The 16,655-nt window shown below is 39.2% G+C and overlaps 1 protein-coding gene across 2 annotated transcripts; it reads right to left on the bottom strand.

The window, feature by feature from the left end:
* Positions 1-869: 869 nt before the first annotated feature.
* RRN3 (RRN3 homolog, RNA polymerase I transcription factor) lies at positions 870-16,488 on the bottom strand. Of its 2 annotated transcripts, XM_056337210.1 has the most exons (18): positions 16,331-16,488; positions 16,121-16,229; positions 15,651-15,707; positions 14,509-14,598; positions 14,294-14,423; positions 13,800-13,859; positions 12,705-12,768; positions 12,150-12,219; positions 10,415-10,513; positions 9,717-9,812; positions 9,137-9,272; positions 8,065-8,195; positions 6,778-6,908; positions 5,743-5,927; positions 4,479-4,587; positions 3,921-4,073; positions 2,833-2,920; positions 870-2,125 (listed from the first exon to the last, which is right to left on the bottom strand). In XM_056337210.1, exons 2-18 carry the CDS (start codon positions 16,211-16,213, stop codon positions 1,967-1,969), a joined length of 1,851 nt encoding a protein of 616 aa, XP_056193185.1. In that variant the 5' UTR covers positions 16,214-16,229; positions 16,331-16,488; the 3' UTR covers positions 870-1,966. The 2 variants fall into 2 exon arrangements, with proteins under 2 accessions (XP_056193185.1, XP_056193186.1); XM_056337211.1 differs by lacking the exon at positions 3,921-4,073.
* Positions 16,489-16,655: the final 167 nt, after the last annotated feature.

Below are 16,655 nucleotides of genomic sequence, written 5' to 3'. Positions count from 1 at the left end.
TCCCCCAGCACCCACCGAACCAAGTTTCCAGACAAGCCCAAGGACGACGGATTTCCCTTAAAGAGCAGGTTTTCCCAGCCGTTGGCCCTGGGGGACAGGCCCAAGAGCAAGCAGCGGAGGGGAACTGCTCCCCCCACGCACACACAGCCCCCCAGCTGCACCTGCACCAAACAGCCCAGGCAGCCACTTCCTTCATCGTGTTTCTCACCTCAGGCGTTCCGTTCCTTTCCCCACCGTCAGTATTTACGCAACAAAGTCTCTCGCAAAATGCCAGCACCTGCCAGCGCACCCGCCTGCACCTGCGCTAAGCACAGAAGCACCACCAAGGTGCAGAGGAGCAGCTCACGGAGTCACAGAAACACCGCAGCCTTCCCACAGAACCCGTGTTTGGAGCAGGTCACATGTCTGCATATTCTTTGATGTTATACTTCACATCACTTACATGTGTCCTTTTTTGCATTTAACAAGTCGTGGAAGCTGCTGAATCTCGTACCTGCCATCACAACTTGGAAGCTTCACACAGCCTCATTTTCTAAGGGGTGGCTGACTACGTTGCTAAAGACATGAAAGAACAGAGAAAAGCAGCTTCCAAAGAACGTGTTCCTTGCTGTTGACCTGAGAAGGGTTCTTCCATGCCAGAAAAGAATGCAATTATTTTGGATGGAAATCTATTGTTTATTACTCAGGACTGACAGTAAAGAGGACTAAAATTAAAAACAAAAACTGTCTCAATTTATCCAGTGATGAACAGATCCACTGATGCATTTTGCAGTATCATCTCCACAACTCAGGTTTTTGCAGTTGTTCAGAACAAACGCCTTAACTCTAAGACGCTAGACTACACAGAGAAGTCCTTAGCTCCAGAGGGATGTGGTTTTTTGCAAAGCTGTAAGAATTGCACTGTTTACAATCTTTATTGGCTCTGAACAAAAATGTTGTCTTGAAAGCCTCCAAGTTCAGATTCTAAAGAAGGGCAATTAGAGTTTAGTCCCAAATGCATAAAATTTTCAACTAAATGTTACACAGATAACATTAATTTTTTTCTACTGTTTATATTCTTACTCAAATCTAAAAGCTTGCAATCATGAAAAGATGACAAGAAACCTACACAGAGAAACTATGCTGACACACGGACAACACAAGGACACCAGCGACACCATCACTTCCTTTCTGAGGGAAGATTGATTGATTGTATTTTCACCATTCACATATAAACTTCAAACCCTGAAAATAAATACCTGTCTTTGAGTGCTTCACAAACACCGCAAAGAAAACTTACCTACAAATCATACATTCAGCTACTCCATCATTTTCAACACTTCCAACAATCACCACTTTTACAAGTCTGCACTTTCACTGGGGCAGCTGCGTGTCAGCTACAGAATCAAGGAGCAGTAACGCTTATCATCTGTTAACACTTTCCGCTATCAAGTGGCTTTACCAAATACTGTTCTACAGATAGGAAAAGCTTAAGAGATGTGTGCAAAAGAATCGCTGTCAGACCTGATTCATGGCTTCCCTATCGTGGGGTCACACCACTACTTTGAAACCAACTCAAAACCAGCCAGAGTAGAGTTTAAATACTGACAATGGAATTCTGGTCCCTACACATATCAATAGGAAGAAAGACCAGAATTTCACCCCAATATATAAAACCTTGTACAGAAAAATTAGTACACAAAGTTTTTAAGAGCCAGGAAAAACTATAAAAAAAATCCATCTAAGTCATAAAAACCATTTCAATGTGAAATTTGTAAAATATCACCCTATTTATTCTCTAAGCTTTTCTAGCAACTTATGACTTTATCATAACATATCTGTAGAAATCCAACGATTAAGAAACAATAATTGTTTTCTTAAATTTAGTTACTTAAACATTTGCCAGTTTGGAAAGTTGAGCTAGAGTCTCTTTACAGAACAAAAAATTGCACACAGTTTTCAACCTTTTCACTTCTGATTCTCCATGTCATTGAGGGTATGGCACATAACAGTCTGGAGGGGAGCCAATGCTGCTCACTGGGCTCCGCGTATTTGACTCATAAGAATTTGCAGCAACTCCAACCACGCCATCATTTTGAGGGGTCTCTCCTTTCAAAAAGTCATCATCTTCATCTTCAGAAGTACCCTGCATAAATTTAAAAGGATCAGTGAGAGCAGAAAGATACTCCAGGTCTCTATTAAGATTTGATAGAAGTAACGAATGCTGAAACTAAAAAGGGTATTTCTAAAATAAATTCTGAAATGTTGCAGTAATCAAATTTGCTTTTCAAAATGCACTAAGAAAGTTTACAAATTACCAGTTAAAGCTACAAAGCAAAGTTATTTTTACATGCTGTCACAGGCAGGAAAAAAAAAATAAAAATCACACCATCTGAAGGTCTCAAAAACCTGACATAAGATAGACATGCTGCAAGAAGCTAAATTTGTTTACATAGGAGCTTCAGAATGGCATAATTTAGGATTTGGGTTGTGCTAGAATTGTCACGACTAGTTGGAATGGTAAAGAGAATTGGATTTACTCTCATTATGAACTATGGGAACTAAATCATACCTACAAAGTGGATTTCCCAGTGACATCAGCACGTCCACATTCTAAATGTTCATAAACATTCACAGTGGTCCTGTGCTGCCAAACTAACTCCTCTGCAGATGAGGGGAAAAGCGCTCTTAATGCAAGGATGGACCAATCCCTAAAGCTTCCTAATTTCAATAAGAGTTTCCCCCAAATGTTTAGTGTATTCATGTCTACTAAAAAAAATAACAATCCTGCAATAGAAGTAGCTGGTAAAGATTTGGCAAAAGCTGAACTGCATTTTTATCAGAAAAGGTTACCTTTTTAATGGGTTTCTTCAGATTCTCAAGATCTTCAGCACTCAGCTCTTCCCAAAACTGATAAAGAGGATCAATAGTCTTCTTTGATCTGAGAGAGGAATTAAAACACAGCATGAGTTAAGGTATTTGCTAAAAGTCATATGTATTTAATTCTAATGACACAATATAAAATACTTGGCATTGTAAAACCCTCTATAGGGTTTTACAAACTATTCAGTTAATCTCTATGTAATCCCCAATTAATCACATGAAGAATATTATCAACATTTTGTTGATAAGTATAAATTACAATTGTTTGCTTGAGGAGTTCTGATAGAGTCAGGTCTCCTAATTCCTTTCTGGGTATTGTTAACAGCTAGGCTACGCTCACAAACAAGCATAATTTTCTTCCAAATGTCTGGATATTGGATGGATAATTTTATTATTTATTAAAATATTTTTGTAATTAAATATATGCTATATGTATATTTGAGTTATTACATGCCAATATAATTATTAATAGTAATAATTTTTACTTCTAAGAAGTCTCCCTCCTGTGGAGACATTTTTTTTTAAAGAGGGAAAAAAAAAAAGAGAATGTTACCCTCTAACATCAAAAACTTATTAAAGCATCATAGTGCTAGAAATTTTGAAAAGTTGAAAATAATCCACTATTCATTAAAAAAGCAAGGTATTTTAAATAAACTGAAGTCTACAATGAAGAATACACTCAAGGTGCAAAAAACCCAAAATCCAAAAAAAAAAAAAAAAAAAAAAAAAGACACACCACCACCACAGCTCCAACAAAATATGTATTATACTAACACTGTATTTTCAGACTGCTTAAAACAAGGAAAACTACAAGAAAAGTCACCAAACATATCAACTAGATCTGCCAGGAAACTGGGTCTTGTTCCCTCTTCATCACTATCTGTCACAGTGGGGGTAAATTTCAACTCAAACCTTTGACAATTTCTGGTTAAAACATGCAACATGAAAGGTACTAAAGATCAGGGACGAAAATGAACTGTGGAAACACTGACGGTTTCTTAGTTTCAGTTCATTATTTTCTACAAGGCAGAAAAAAGTTGTTCATTTTTAAACTATACCTTTTGAGCACGTAGGGATCAAAGGGGAAGAAACTGTCAAGTGGATTGGTGCAAGTCTGCACAAGGTCACCCCCAGTGCCACTCCGAACAACTGGTATAAACTGCCTATTGTTCCTCTCAATAATTGTGTAGCAGAACACCAACTGGTATTTCCTTTAAAAAGGTTATAAAGCAAATATAAGCATTTCCAGCACACCGAAAGCAAGAATTTCAGATGGTATTAAAATACAAGGTTATTTTTTAACAAACATCACTTCTATCTTCCATTTTTCAATTGGTAGTAGGTGTCTTTAAGATAGTCACAACGTAAGGAGCCTATCTCTTCCTCTACAATCCTATAAACTTCACTCCAAGCAATCAGTTTCACAGTACTGTAGGATTTCATTAAACTCAACCAGAAATAAACTTATCCCACCTAGAATATGGGCAGTGTTGTATGAGTAGTCTTGGACAATATCAATACTGTGCCTAACAAAACCCATGGTTTAAGTACTGCGCTGTTTTCAGATACACACACAGACCTGTATCAAGCTGAAACTGAAATAAATGAGTAGGTACCTGGTAATGGCAGCAAACAAATTCACAACAGAGGGTATACAAATCTTCAGGGGGTTCAGCTGACACATGACAATGCGCTCAAAATTTAAACTCTGCAGATATGACAGACCTTGAAAATAAGAACAATTGACAAATATAGATTATGTATCAGAAATTGAACTTAATTTCTAAGAATTTCCAGTCTGACCAGCCCGCACTCTGCACACCACCACAGAAGCATATCCCAGGGCGCTCTCTTACAGTAGAGATCTAGCCCACAGTTTACTCAGCAGAAAAGCTACTGCAAAAATGGTAACCTGCAATAGCTGAGGGATCCTTCTAACACAGCCACTACACTTACACACCCATTATAGGGACTGACAGCCGCAGAGTCATCAAGCCAGATTATTAATTGAAGCTCACACTAGTTTTATACAGCTGGATGTTGTGGTGTAACTCCTGCTGGCTACTAAGTACCACACAGCTGCTCACTTACTCTCCTTGCCCCCGGTGGGATGGGGAGAAGAATCAGAAAAAGGTAAAATTCGTGGGTTAAGAACAATTTAATAATTGAAATAAATGTAATTGAAATAGTAAAAACAACTGTAATGAAAAGGAGAAAGAGCAAAAGGAATTAAATCCAAGGGGTGTGTCTGTGAAGGAAATTAAGTGATGCACAATACAGTTGCTCACCACTTGCTGCCCAATTCCCAGCCAGTCCCTGAGCAGCGATCAGCGGCTCCTGGCTGACTCCCCCCAGCTTATATACTGAGCATGATCTATGGTATGGAATGTCCCTTTGGCTAGTTCAGCTCAGCTGTTCTGGCTCTGCTCCCTCCCAGCTTCTTGTGCACCTGCTCGCTGGCAGAGCATGGGAAACTTGAAAAGTCCCGGATTTAGAGCAAGCACTACATAGCAGCAACTAAAACATCAGTGTTACCACCATTATTCTCATACTATATCCAAAACACAGCATTGTACCCACTACTAAGAAGAAAATTAACCCTATCCCAGCTGAAACCAGGACACTGGAATTCAAACATGCTCAGTAAGCACAGCCAAGTATCAATGCTGAGGAGTCATTGGTATTGTTTTCAACAGTGGGGGAGAAAAAAAAAGATCACCGAGCATGGTAGCTGAACAGGTGTACAAGCCATCTCATTTTATTTAGAGCACAACAACATAAACTTGCCAGAAGATACCTGACTGAACTAACCGTTAGAAAATACATCAACAGTAAAACTTGCAAATGAATCCCAATATCATTCAAACCCGATATACTCACCTTTCCTTAAGTTGCCATCCAAAATTTGCTTATGACGGAAAATAAGTGTATAGAACACTGCCTGACATGTAGAATAAAATGGCCCGTGAACAGCCACATCACAGTAAGCATTAGCCCCTTTATCCTGGTTATCAATGTATTTATGCATCCAGTTCACCAGAAGATCCAGACATGCTTTTACTGTACTATAATGGAAGGGAGGGAAAAAAACAACAAAAAAAGGTGTAAAAATAGCACCCAAAATGGTGTTGAAAAGATGTTAAACAAGTATTCAAGGATCTCAGTGGTTATAAAAACATCAGTAAGAAAATCTCACTGTAAAAAAAGGAGATTCTGTTACAAACTTTCTCCTTTAACAGCACTGAAAACCCAGTCCGTGAAAGCACAAGACACCAGAAGGGATGAATCCACGAACGCTGCATGCAAAACGCACAGTAAACAATTAGAATCCTGGGCTACCGACAGTACAGAGAGAGATGCCTCCCACATTCAACAAGTAATTCCAATATCAAATTCAATTAAACATTAAAAGTCACCAAGGCCACCCAAACCGGCATAAAAATAGAGAATGTGCACATACAAAAGATGACATTTTCACCCATCTGCTAAAGTATTTTAATCCCTCTGTATCAAAATAGAACATTTGACTTCCCTGTCTCAGAGTCTACATAAAATGCTTAGCATAGGGCATTAATAGTATGTCCTTCTGAGAATCAGCTCTACTGGGCACCCATGACTGCCTGAAGTCAAGACAACCTACCCATGCTCAGCATTTCTTGGTAAGAGAAGCCTTAAACAGCAAGTCATGAATCTCAGCAATCATTAGCCTGCATCCTGTAAATGCAAAAGTTCCCTGGAAACATCAAGACAACACTGAAACAGTATTGCAGAAAGGACAAACAAGACTATTGATTTAGGCTTATTGACAATGCAGTGGGAATAGAGACCACTGTGCGTGCATTCTGTGAATTCTGTACTTAACCTCAGCAATTATCATAAATTGTTTGGTTCTGCTCATATAGCAAAACAACTTACACAACTGGAATAAATTTCGCTCTTGCCAAGAAGCTGCCAATATAACTCCCAGCAGTCTGCCTGATGACTGAAGGATTGTTTGGATCATGCAGTTTTTTCCAAAGATGGTCTAAAAATGCTTCAGCCAACCCCTGGAAACAAGACACACAGAAATCATGAGCTGTTAATGCTGATGCCACTGTTTAAGTAAGAGATTCCTAATACTCCATTACCATAATTTCCATAACTAAACCATTAAAAAAACCACAAACTTCTACCTATAACTGTAGTAAATAATTACTCCTATGCATGATAGGAGAGCACTCTTTTCTGTGTCTTTTTCTATACTTAGCTATAGAAAGCAAATGGAACCAGAAGGCTAGGAAAGAGAGTCAAAAGTAGATACACAAGAAGTGTTTAAAAACAGGAGCATAAGGAGGTGAACGTGAAGTGTTTCTCTATCTCTTGTAGCAGAAGAGGTCAGGCACACCTAATAGAAAGAGCAAGACAAGTTAAGAGAAACAAAAGTGATTCTTCACCTTAAATGGTTATATTGTGGATATTTTTGCCACAAAAATTCATGATGTCAAAAATTCACATCGCTACAAAAAGCAAGATATCATGAGATGTTTCTCATTGAATTTGTTCATCATGGGCTGCTACCACAAAAGAACATCAGTTTTGCTCGGGAAATTACCAGACTGCTGCTGTAGGCTGAGACGGTATTCTAGCAAAGAATCATAAGAAGTTTGCCCCATTCTGATTTTCCTTCCAACACATTCACTATTCATCACTGTCAGAAACAAGATGTTAGCTGAACTCGATTTTTAGCTGCTGTCACGCAAAAAGTCTGCATGGGGTTTTTTTTTAATATACGGTAAAAGAAAGAACAATAGTTCGTTGAGAGAGATAGGAACATGGAGGCGGGGAAACAAACAGCAGACACAATTTTCGAATTGAAAAGCTGACACAGTATCTTTAAGATAGTTTTGGGATGCTGAAGAAACTTGCTGGAGCACTGTATCTTGGGTTCCAGAGCCCAACTGATTTTTGTAAAAGATGTCCATTAGCCAAGTTCCATCACACCAGCTTAGATTCTGTTTGCAGTGTATTAACAAATGGGAAGAACAACCACAAAGAAAAACTTGAACAAAGGAATGACAGAGAAAGTAAAGATGCTAACGAATCCTGACATACTATCTTCAGACTAGAATTACAGAAGAAAACAACTTTTTTTTGTAAACGAAGCCAAAAAAAAAGGATGCAGAAATGACAGAAGACACTATTTTAAGAACAGCCTCTACTCACCAATTTAAAGCTGCAGATGTAAAACATGAAATACTGTACATGACATGAAGCATGGGTTGGTAAAATGAGCGTGTCAAACACAGAAACCAGATCCCGATACAAATCCTTTGTGTTGTTGATATCAAGCTTGCCTACACAACAGAAAAAGAGAACAGAACAAAATGAGCCGTTTCAGGTGTTTTTCCTGCCCTCACGTTGAAAAAGTAGAATCTGTATCTTTTCAAACCAGTAAGAAATATTTAAAGAAACACTGTCAAGCTGACTTCCAGTCTTATCTGCCATCTAAAAAAAGTTATAGGAAGACCTTCTAGGCCATCACTGCTACAGCTTTTCATGGCTGTGTACATGGGAGTTTATCTGCATGCATGCGCACACGTGTATAAAACTAGCAGACAGGCAAACTTTGCAATAATGTGTTAATTCAGAAGAGCCAGAAGAAAACACTAAGAAATTAATCACTAGACTTGCGTGAAGAGACAGCAAAACGGTTTCTAAATATACTGGTTTAAATATATAAATTAAGAAATTCAAACCCCTAATAAATGCCAGTGTAAGACATTTCTTTCACGTTTTTTCCTGCAACACAAAGCCTTGCTGTAGCAATTCCAATTGAGTCATGTAGCTGGTTGTTTTAATCTACTTCCAGTCCTTGCGATAGTGAGAGGATCCATAATTCTAATATACAAAGCAACACAGTACAGCAAATGATAAAACACTGTTGTTAATCATAAAGTATTTTAATCCCCCAAGTTTTGTAGCAAAATGAAAAAAACAAAACTCTCTTCAACCTTATAAACTGTAATGCCACAGTTTGGATAGAGTATCATGTTTATAAAATCAGAATGTCTCCAACTGAAGACCAAACCTTTAAAGTCATAAATGTATGTTCCCGTCCTCTGCCAATACAAGTGGGCAGGGGCAGGAATGTGAACTACACAGCCTGCTGATGGCAGAATTCTGCTGCTAAAGAGTGAGGGCTCTATCTTGCAGCAGCAGAAAGCAAGAACTCCTCTTATGTGTTTCTTACTTGTTAGCAAAACAATAAATGTGGTTGTAGTTCAAGTGTTCTTACCACCCACGTGGCAAACATCTTTAATATAGGAAAACAGGATGGTCATCAAAATGTCAAGGCGCTCTGCAAGCGGATGGGCCATTCTCTCACTACTGGAAGAGACAACTTTGTTTCCTTTCCTTTCTTCATCTTCCTCCTAGTAAATAAAATGGCAGTCAGACACCTTCTGCATACACAACATCATAAAGACAGCAATTACAGGAGAAGTAAAACTGAATGTCTATGCTAAAGTTTTGTATTTTTTTTTGTTAAACGCGGTATCTAATTATACAGCTTACTGTAAGCAATTTTTTGTAAACTAAGCCAACTGCCATGAATTCTTAATTAGCTTTATGTATAGCTGCTTGTGATTTTACGTAACAAAACTGATTCATTGCATTTATGCTGAGTATTTACATGAATAAAGTCAACACCCAAAGAACACATTAATCATTTGACAGCTATTCAGGTTTCAAGAACTGTAGGCAGTGCAGTAACGAAGCGATAATGTATTTCTACACTATCTTACTTCATAGCCACCTCAAAAGTGAGAATTTTACTAAAAAAAACCAAAAACTTCAAGTGAAACAAGATAGCCAACCATGTCAAAAAGTCCCTCCTCTGTAGATTTTTCCTCACTATCAGAGTTATTCGCAGTTTCTTCAGCATCTTCAATATCTTGGTGTGGAGTACTAACCTAAAGTTGCAAACAAGAGATTCAATTTTTGTAAGACTGCGACAATAATATGAAACCTTGTAAGAAATGACAACATGAGTAATTTCTAGACTACATTTTGTCCTTGACTAAATGAATATTTTAGAGGGAAATTATGTGTATGTAATACACAAACATACACTCCAAACAGCCTGAAACGTTACCTTCAGAGTATCAGCTTTCCCAGACTGTTATATGCTCCAAAACAAAGACTTAAATCATTTTCAATGCTACCCTCCTGTCTTTTTTAAGAACGTAAATACCTTTTACTTCAAAGGGATGATAAAACCGTTTAACCACACAAAGAGAAGCACATTCTCTGCACATCAGCACTGATGACCATGAAACAGTTATTTTGACTCTGGCATGGAGATTCCACGCAGGGTACACCAGTATACATCCAACAGTTACCCTCAGGTATGGGAACATCTTCAGATTGAGAATGGGAGTGTAAGTGTGGTTAGTTTTATATTCACAATCATGAGCACTACTGTTGTTGAGTTTAACACTGAAGCATATGTAATTTCCTCCTCTGCATATTCTAACATCAAATTTCTTTAAAAAATGATACAGAACAAACTTACATCCAATTTTAACAGCTTTTCAATAATAAGCTCCAGAATTCGAAGCCTCAGAGTTGGAAGGTACACCGTAACTCGTAGCAAGTTATGAACATAACATTCCTACAACACAAAATTAATTGATATCTATAATAATGTTAATAGAAACTCTGTAATTTCTGCCACAGATTTTTAGAAAACAAATTTCTTAATTTGTTATCTAAAGAGCCAGAAATAGGTTTTAACAGACTGTATTCAATCTAGATTAAGTTAATGTATAAGCCAAACATCAACTTTCAATTGTTAAGCTGTGTTATCATTAACTTCTTGATCTACTATTTCCATGCAAGTTTTCCGAGCTACTTCTAGATTGAATGAGTATAAATACTCTATATGGGAAGTTATTAATTTCCATAGGAGTTTATGTCTAAACTTTCTATAGGAAAAATAAGACAAGCATATTCCTTGTTACATCTAGAACCAGCTCTAGTAGAACCGCTTAAAGCGATACTGAACATCATTCCAGGATGTTGTAATGTATCAACAATTCTAAATTCCACAGGTAAGACTCCTCAGAGTAGTTCTAATTAGAACTACAACAGGTTAACAGACAAGTTCTGTGAGTGTGCCTATGCCCACCCATGTATACACACACGCACAAAAGAACTCATTGCAACTTTCGCACAGCAAAACTGACAAGTCAATATATAAAAGTAGGTGAAGTGCCACATTTAAGTACACCATAGTCTCTTTGTGTATATGCATTATAACACAACCTTTAATTACATGAACACATATGATTTTTCCACAGGCTATCTCGCTCACTCAGTACATAAAATGGATAGTGTTAGTTTATGAGAATATATGAATTGGAAATATTTAGCAAAAATGCATGGACCACATTTTTATCACACTTCATTCGGATCTTACCCTGAAAACACAGTTACAAATATTTTCACAACTTGCTCCTCACTGAGCCGCTAAATAAATAATCCCGTAACACCACTAAGAGCTATTATCCCCCTCATTTTGCACACAGGGAACTGATGGCCAAAGTTCTTGGGTTTTAAAAAAAATTGAAAAAACTAGCACAGTATACAAAGAACTCTGGAGGGGTTTCAGCACCTGGCGAGTTTGAACTACAGCTCCAACTGAACTTGGCTGGTGGAGCAGGGCTCTGCCTTTCTGTAAAATAATGTGTCAACATATCAAGTTGGAACAAGTACCTATAAAGATCACACAACAACTGTAACCTGTCAGAAGTTTCCAACTTGTTTTTTACCACATATAAGCACTATACCAAAGATGAAATAAAACAACTTAACACCCTACACTACCAGCAACTTAGATTTCACCTGTAATATTCATTGCTTTCTGTCTGCTTATCATAAATTTCACGTTGTTCTCATAAATACTTTCCAGTTTTGACAAAAAGTGAGACAGGTATCCTACCGTCTCCTTACTATACAACCCTGAGATTCATCGCCAAAGAGGTCCATCTTGTGCATTGATTAAGCAAGCAATCCTGTGGAAAAGATATGCAGCTATGTCATTAAAGACTAGCATAATGCTTATGCACAAGGAACTTAAGTATGCTCGGACAACCTTATACTAAACAGACACACACACACATATACAAAAATAACAATATAGTCAAAAATCTGCACTCAACACCACCAAATCAGTTGTCGTACTACAGTATATTTATACATAAAAACCCACAAGTGAACAAATAAACAAAAACATACACAGCTCTTACCAGAGTTCTCTCCGATTTATTAATGAAAGGAAAGTTTTCCACAAGTATCGGCATGAGAAACTGCGGTGTCCTACAACATAAACAACAACCAAACAAAAAAACCCCACCAAACCCAAAAGTTACAGGTTATTACAAGAGCAAATACTGAAACTCCAGCACTCTAAAGACAGACTGAAATAAGCTTATTTCACAGTAACTTTCTTTTAAGGTAAGTAATTGTGTAAAATCTGGTTTTGTAGGGATCACCCAACAGATAATAAGCAGCGCACTTTCACTGTGGATTTGTTGTGGATTAGAAACCACTTCAAATATGCTGCTATAAAAACAAATTTTCCTACTTTCTATTAACAGGATTTTCAGCTACTGATGCCTATGGAAATTTCATAATGATTGGAAACAGCATTCCACCAGTTAGTGAGTATCAGGAAAAAAAATCATGCAATGAAAATAAGCATTATACTTCCAATTAACAGTAAAAAATTGTAATTCATCAGTTCACAAGCTTTAAATCTGCAAAGAAATGGTGTAAAAAACTCCATGAGATCATATACTTACGAAGGAACATATCTTGCAACAGTTTGCAATGCTCTGTGACATGTATTAAAGTTTTCAGAAAGGTCTAGAGAAAGAAAAAAGTACTCTTATACATTTGGTTACAGAAAACTAAATCAGGAACCAGCAAAAGCAGTTCGTATCAATTAAACATTCTAAAGATTCCCAAGGAAATTGCATTTGCAAAAAAAAATATTTTTTTTCTTGTTTTCAGTTGAACTGCCTTACTAGCAAAATAAGCACAAAAAGTAACTCCAAATAAAATTCACGGCATCACAGTCAAACTCTGAACGTGCTGCCAGCTACAAGGTCAGGTATTGTTGTTACTCATTCTCATACTGAACGCTAAATTTGGAAACCCAAAATCTATTCTAAGATACACAAGTATTTAGAAGATATTTTAAATCCAAGTCTGTAACTAGATAAAATCTATTAAAAGATTATGCCTCATTTACACAAGAGTCCAAAGAACAGCTAATGAAGCTTCTGTAGCAGGCTTTTTTATCCAAATGGTGTCACAAGTGAGCAGCAGAATACTTAGGTCGTCACAAGCAGAACTGAAATTTATTCCAGCATTTAAAATAAGAAAACATAAAATTCTTGAAAGACATTTAGCTGTTTGCCTTATCAATAAACAAACACACTAATTATGTGGCATTTTTGTTATAGTATTTCAGTGTATAATAATGTGTATTTCAGCTTACTCCAGGCAGACAACAAAAAACAACAAAAAAAGTCAAGAATCCCCCAAACTACCTAGTTTTATTGAGGTAAATAAAATGGAAAATGAAAAACTCCTAACTTTTCTTTGACTTGGAAACAATCTAGGACTATGAATGTTTTCCTGTGTGTTCAGTCTTATTCCTATAGATACTGCGCCGACAGGAACATTTCGAAAGTAACAAGGAGTGGGTCACCACACCACTGATCAGAGTACAAGAAAGTCTTTAATTTGGGAATTCAAGGATATACTGTTTCTTAATGTTTTACATTAACTCAGCTAGGTTAATTTTGTGAAAATGGAGCAACATGCATTGTATACTTCTTTAGTAAAGGTATTACAGCAGCATATATAAGCCATGCTTCCCTTATACTCACTTTCATCATCATCATCAGAATCTGAAATATCCACATCGTCTTCTGTGATGGTTATTCGAGCTAGCAAGAAGTGAGATTATTGTGTCAAAATTGTACAAGTCACACCAGTACTAGTTTCAAGGCCACATCAAACACACTGGACAACTGAAGCTCATCAAGACGACTGCTTCATTCACAGAACTAAGAGGTTCTTGAGAACATCTCACATGATCCTCACTGCAGCTTTTGGTTTTTTAGTAACAACATTATATGGTTCATCCCTTTCCAAGACACCTTCATAAATGGGGTCTGTACTACAAACCAGAATATGTCCTCTGAAATCTAGGTTCACAAAACTACCTGTATCACAATTCAGCTATCCAAGTTAAGAAAGTAATCAATGGGAAAAAACTCCAACCCAGTAACGAATTGTGTCACGCTGTATTTATACAGAATTTACCTAGGAAAGGCTTTTTGATAAGCAAACAAAGAAAGGTAAAAGAAAAGTAACTTACCGGGGACAAACTGTGATACAATCATCCGAAGGCATGGCCTAAGGTGGACTGTTTGTGCTGACACTAGATTGCCAAGAAAACCCAGATATTCTTCTACTACCTCTTGGCTTCTTCTCAACCATGGCAGCTTCTGAAAGTAAGCAAAAACCAGGATGTCAAAGAAAGATGTCTGGAGTATTAAACTCTTAATCTTCCCATGTAACAAACATATTTACCAGCAAAATGCTGACCAGTTGTTCAAGCTCTTTGGTCAAATACGCAACGGAAGCTCGAAATTCATGCAGCCAATTAATGATCTGGACATCCTTAAAATAAGCAGAAGAAAATAGGTAACTATTCCAGTAAACAGTACTGCTTTTTACTAGAAAATAAAAAAATCCTTAGAATTCAAAGATTAAGTTTGTAAATAGAAATTATTTTCACATTAACATGCAAGGAAATTCTTTGAAGTTTGTGTCCTCACCAATCAAAAGTTCTCAAATGCAAGAATAAAGGCATACCAACTCCTACACCAGCAGCCTGCCTGGAAGGCTTAAGACTGAGCAAAGCATGGAGACCTCACTCACACAGAACATACTTAAAACAAATGGCATTCCATCTTAATTGTCTTTTCTTTTTGCTCTAGTTTAAGCAGAGGGGACACTCAAGACCTGAAATAAGAGAGATACTGAAACAGTAGCAAATCTACACAGAAAACTTTACAGTGGTTTTGCCTGTACACTCAAAAAGGCCTGATAAGAACAAAGTATTTTACAAAGTGTCCTCTTTAAAAAGAAAAAGGAATTCCATATAGCATTATGCTTCCTGCAGCATTCTTCTCATGGCTTTTGTGGTTTTGTTGAAAGGAACGCACAAAAAAGAAGAGAAAAAACAGGACAACAAACGTAGCAGGTATTCACAGATATACAGAAGAGCTGTGAAACAATACTTCTTGGTATGACTAAATGCATGTATCTTACTGCCTAATTGAGCAAGTATTTAGTGAGAACATAAGATAAAAACTCATGTAACTTAAAAGCTGTGAAAGTCAGAAACCATGGTTTGAACTACAGAAGCACCTGTAAAAACAAGCACCAGTGACCTAGAAAGATAGCATACAGAACAAAGACCCTGTCACAAATCAAAGTTTCTCACTAGAGCAGAGTCAGTAAGCACTCATCAAGATCCTGCATATAAGATATATACACGTATTGACAGTTCGTTGGGGTTTTTTCCATTTAGGCGTTTCCACAAAACAAAAAACTGTTAAATGCAGCTAAACATTCAAAGGATTTGGGTAAGCACCAGAATGACTCGTCTAATGGTTACACTCTAACAAACTTTAAATCATCAGACCTCATGTCACCCAAACTCTTACCTTTATGTCTGGATCTGACAGCTGATGCTTTAACAACTCAAAATCCGTGGTATCACCCTAGCAGAGGAAAGAAAAATAAATAACACTCCTGTGTTTTCCAACAAAATACACAAATGTCATCCACGTGTCTGGACAACCCGATACTGCTGAGCAGGAACACGGAGAAGCCGAGGAAGCCGCAGGAGGCGGAAGCGGGCGGTAACACCGCTGCCCCCCGGGCCCCCGCGGCCGTGCCCCGCCGGGGCTGCGCACCCAGCCGGGCGTCCCTCGCTCTGACTCACCAGGGAAAGCTCGGTACCAGCACCGCCACGCCGGCCGCCTGGCACCAGCTTCCAGCGGTTTTTCCCTGCTGTTTCAGGCACAGCCTTGTGCGAGGGGCAGGGAGCCCTCCCGCCGAACGGCGCCCCAGGCACCTGCGCCGCGCCAGCCCCGGAGAGCCCCGACAGCCGGCGGCGCAGGGCCGCGCTCACCTTCTCGTACTTGAGCAAGATGTCCGTCAGCGACCCGCCGAACCGCACCGTCTTCTTGGGCGGGGAGCTGATGAACTCGTCCCCCCGCAGCATGGTCGCAGCCCCGCGCCTGAGGAAAAACGAAGCCGCCTGAGCCCCCGCGGGCCTCACCGCCGCGCTCGGGCAGGAGCCACCCCCCACCCGGGCCCGGAGGCCCCGCCGCGCACTTACCTTGTGGTGGCGGCCACCCGCAGCCCGCGCCCCGCTACCGGGGCAGGCGGCGCCGCGCGCCGCGCCCCCCGCGCGCTGCCTGCCTGCGCCGCCACATGCCGCACCCGGGCGGAAAGAGCGCGCGCCCCGCCGGAAACGGGGAGGGCTGCTCCGCCCGCACCATCGAGAGGCGGCGGCTGGAAGGCACACAGCCGCTCTGTGCCGGCCCTCGGTGGTGCGGGAGGACCGAGGCAGGGCGGTGGGCGGGCGCTTTCCCGCCGGGTGCACGGCCAGGGGAGCGGGACCGGAGCAGCGGGGAGCTCCGGCGGCGCCACCGGGTCTGGTT

Source organism: Falco biarmicus, chromosome 4 (genome assembly GCF_023638135.1).
Source record: "Falco biarmicus isolate bFalBia1 chromosome 4, bFalBia1.pri, whole genome shotgun sequence".
Lineage (NCBI taxonomy): Eukaryota > Metazoa > Chordata > Aves > Falconiformes > Falconidae > Falco > Falco biarmicus.
This window is presented reverse-complemented; position numbering and strand designations above follow the sequence as displayed.

Excerpts from the sequence above, each read along its gene's own strand:
- RRN3 (XM_056337210.1), bottom strand. The coding sequence starts at position 16,213 with ATGCTGCGGGGGGACGAGTTCATCAGCTCCCCGCCCAAGAAGACGGTG. Across the intron at positions 10,514-12,149 it reads ATAAATCGGAGAGAACTCTG|GAATGTTATGTTCATAACTT; the intron begins GTAAGAGCTGTG and ends TTTGTGTTGTAG. Across the intron at positions 4,074-4,478 it reads TTGTTTGCTGCCATTACCAG|GAAATACCAGTTGGTGTTCT; the intron begins GTACCTACTCAT and ends ACCTTTTTAAAG.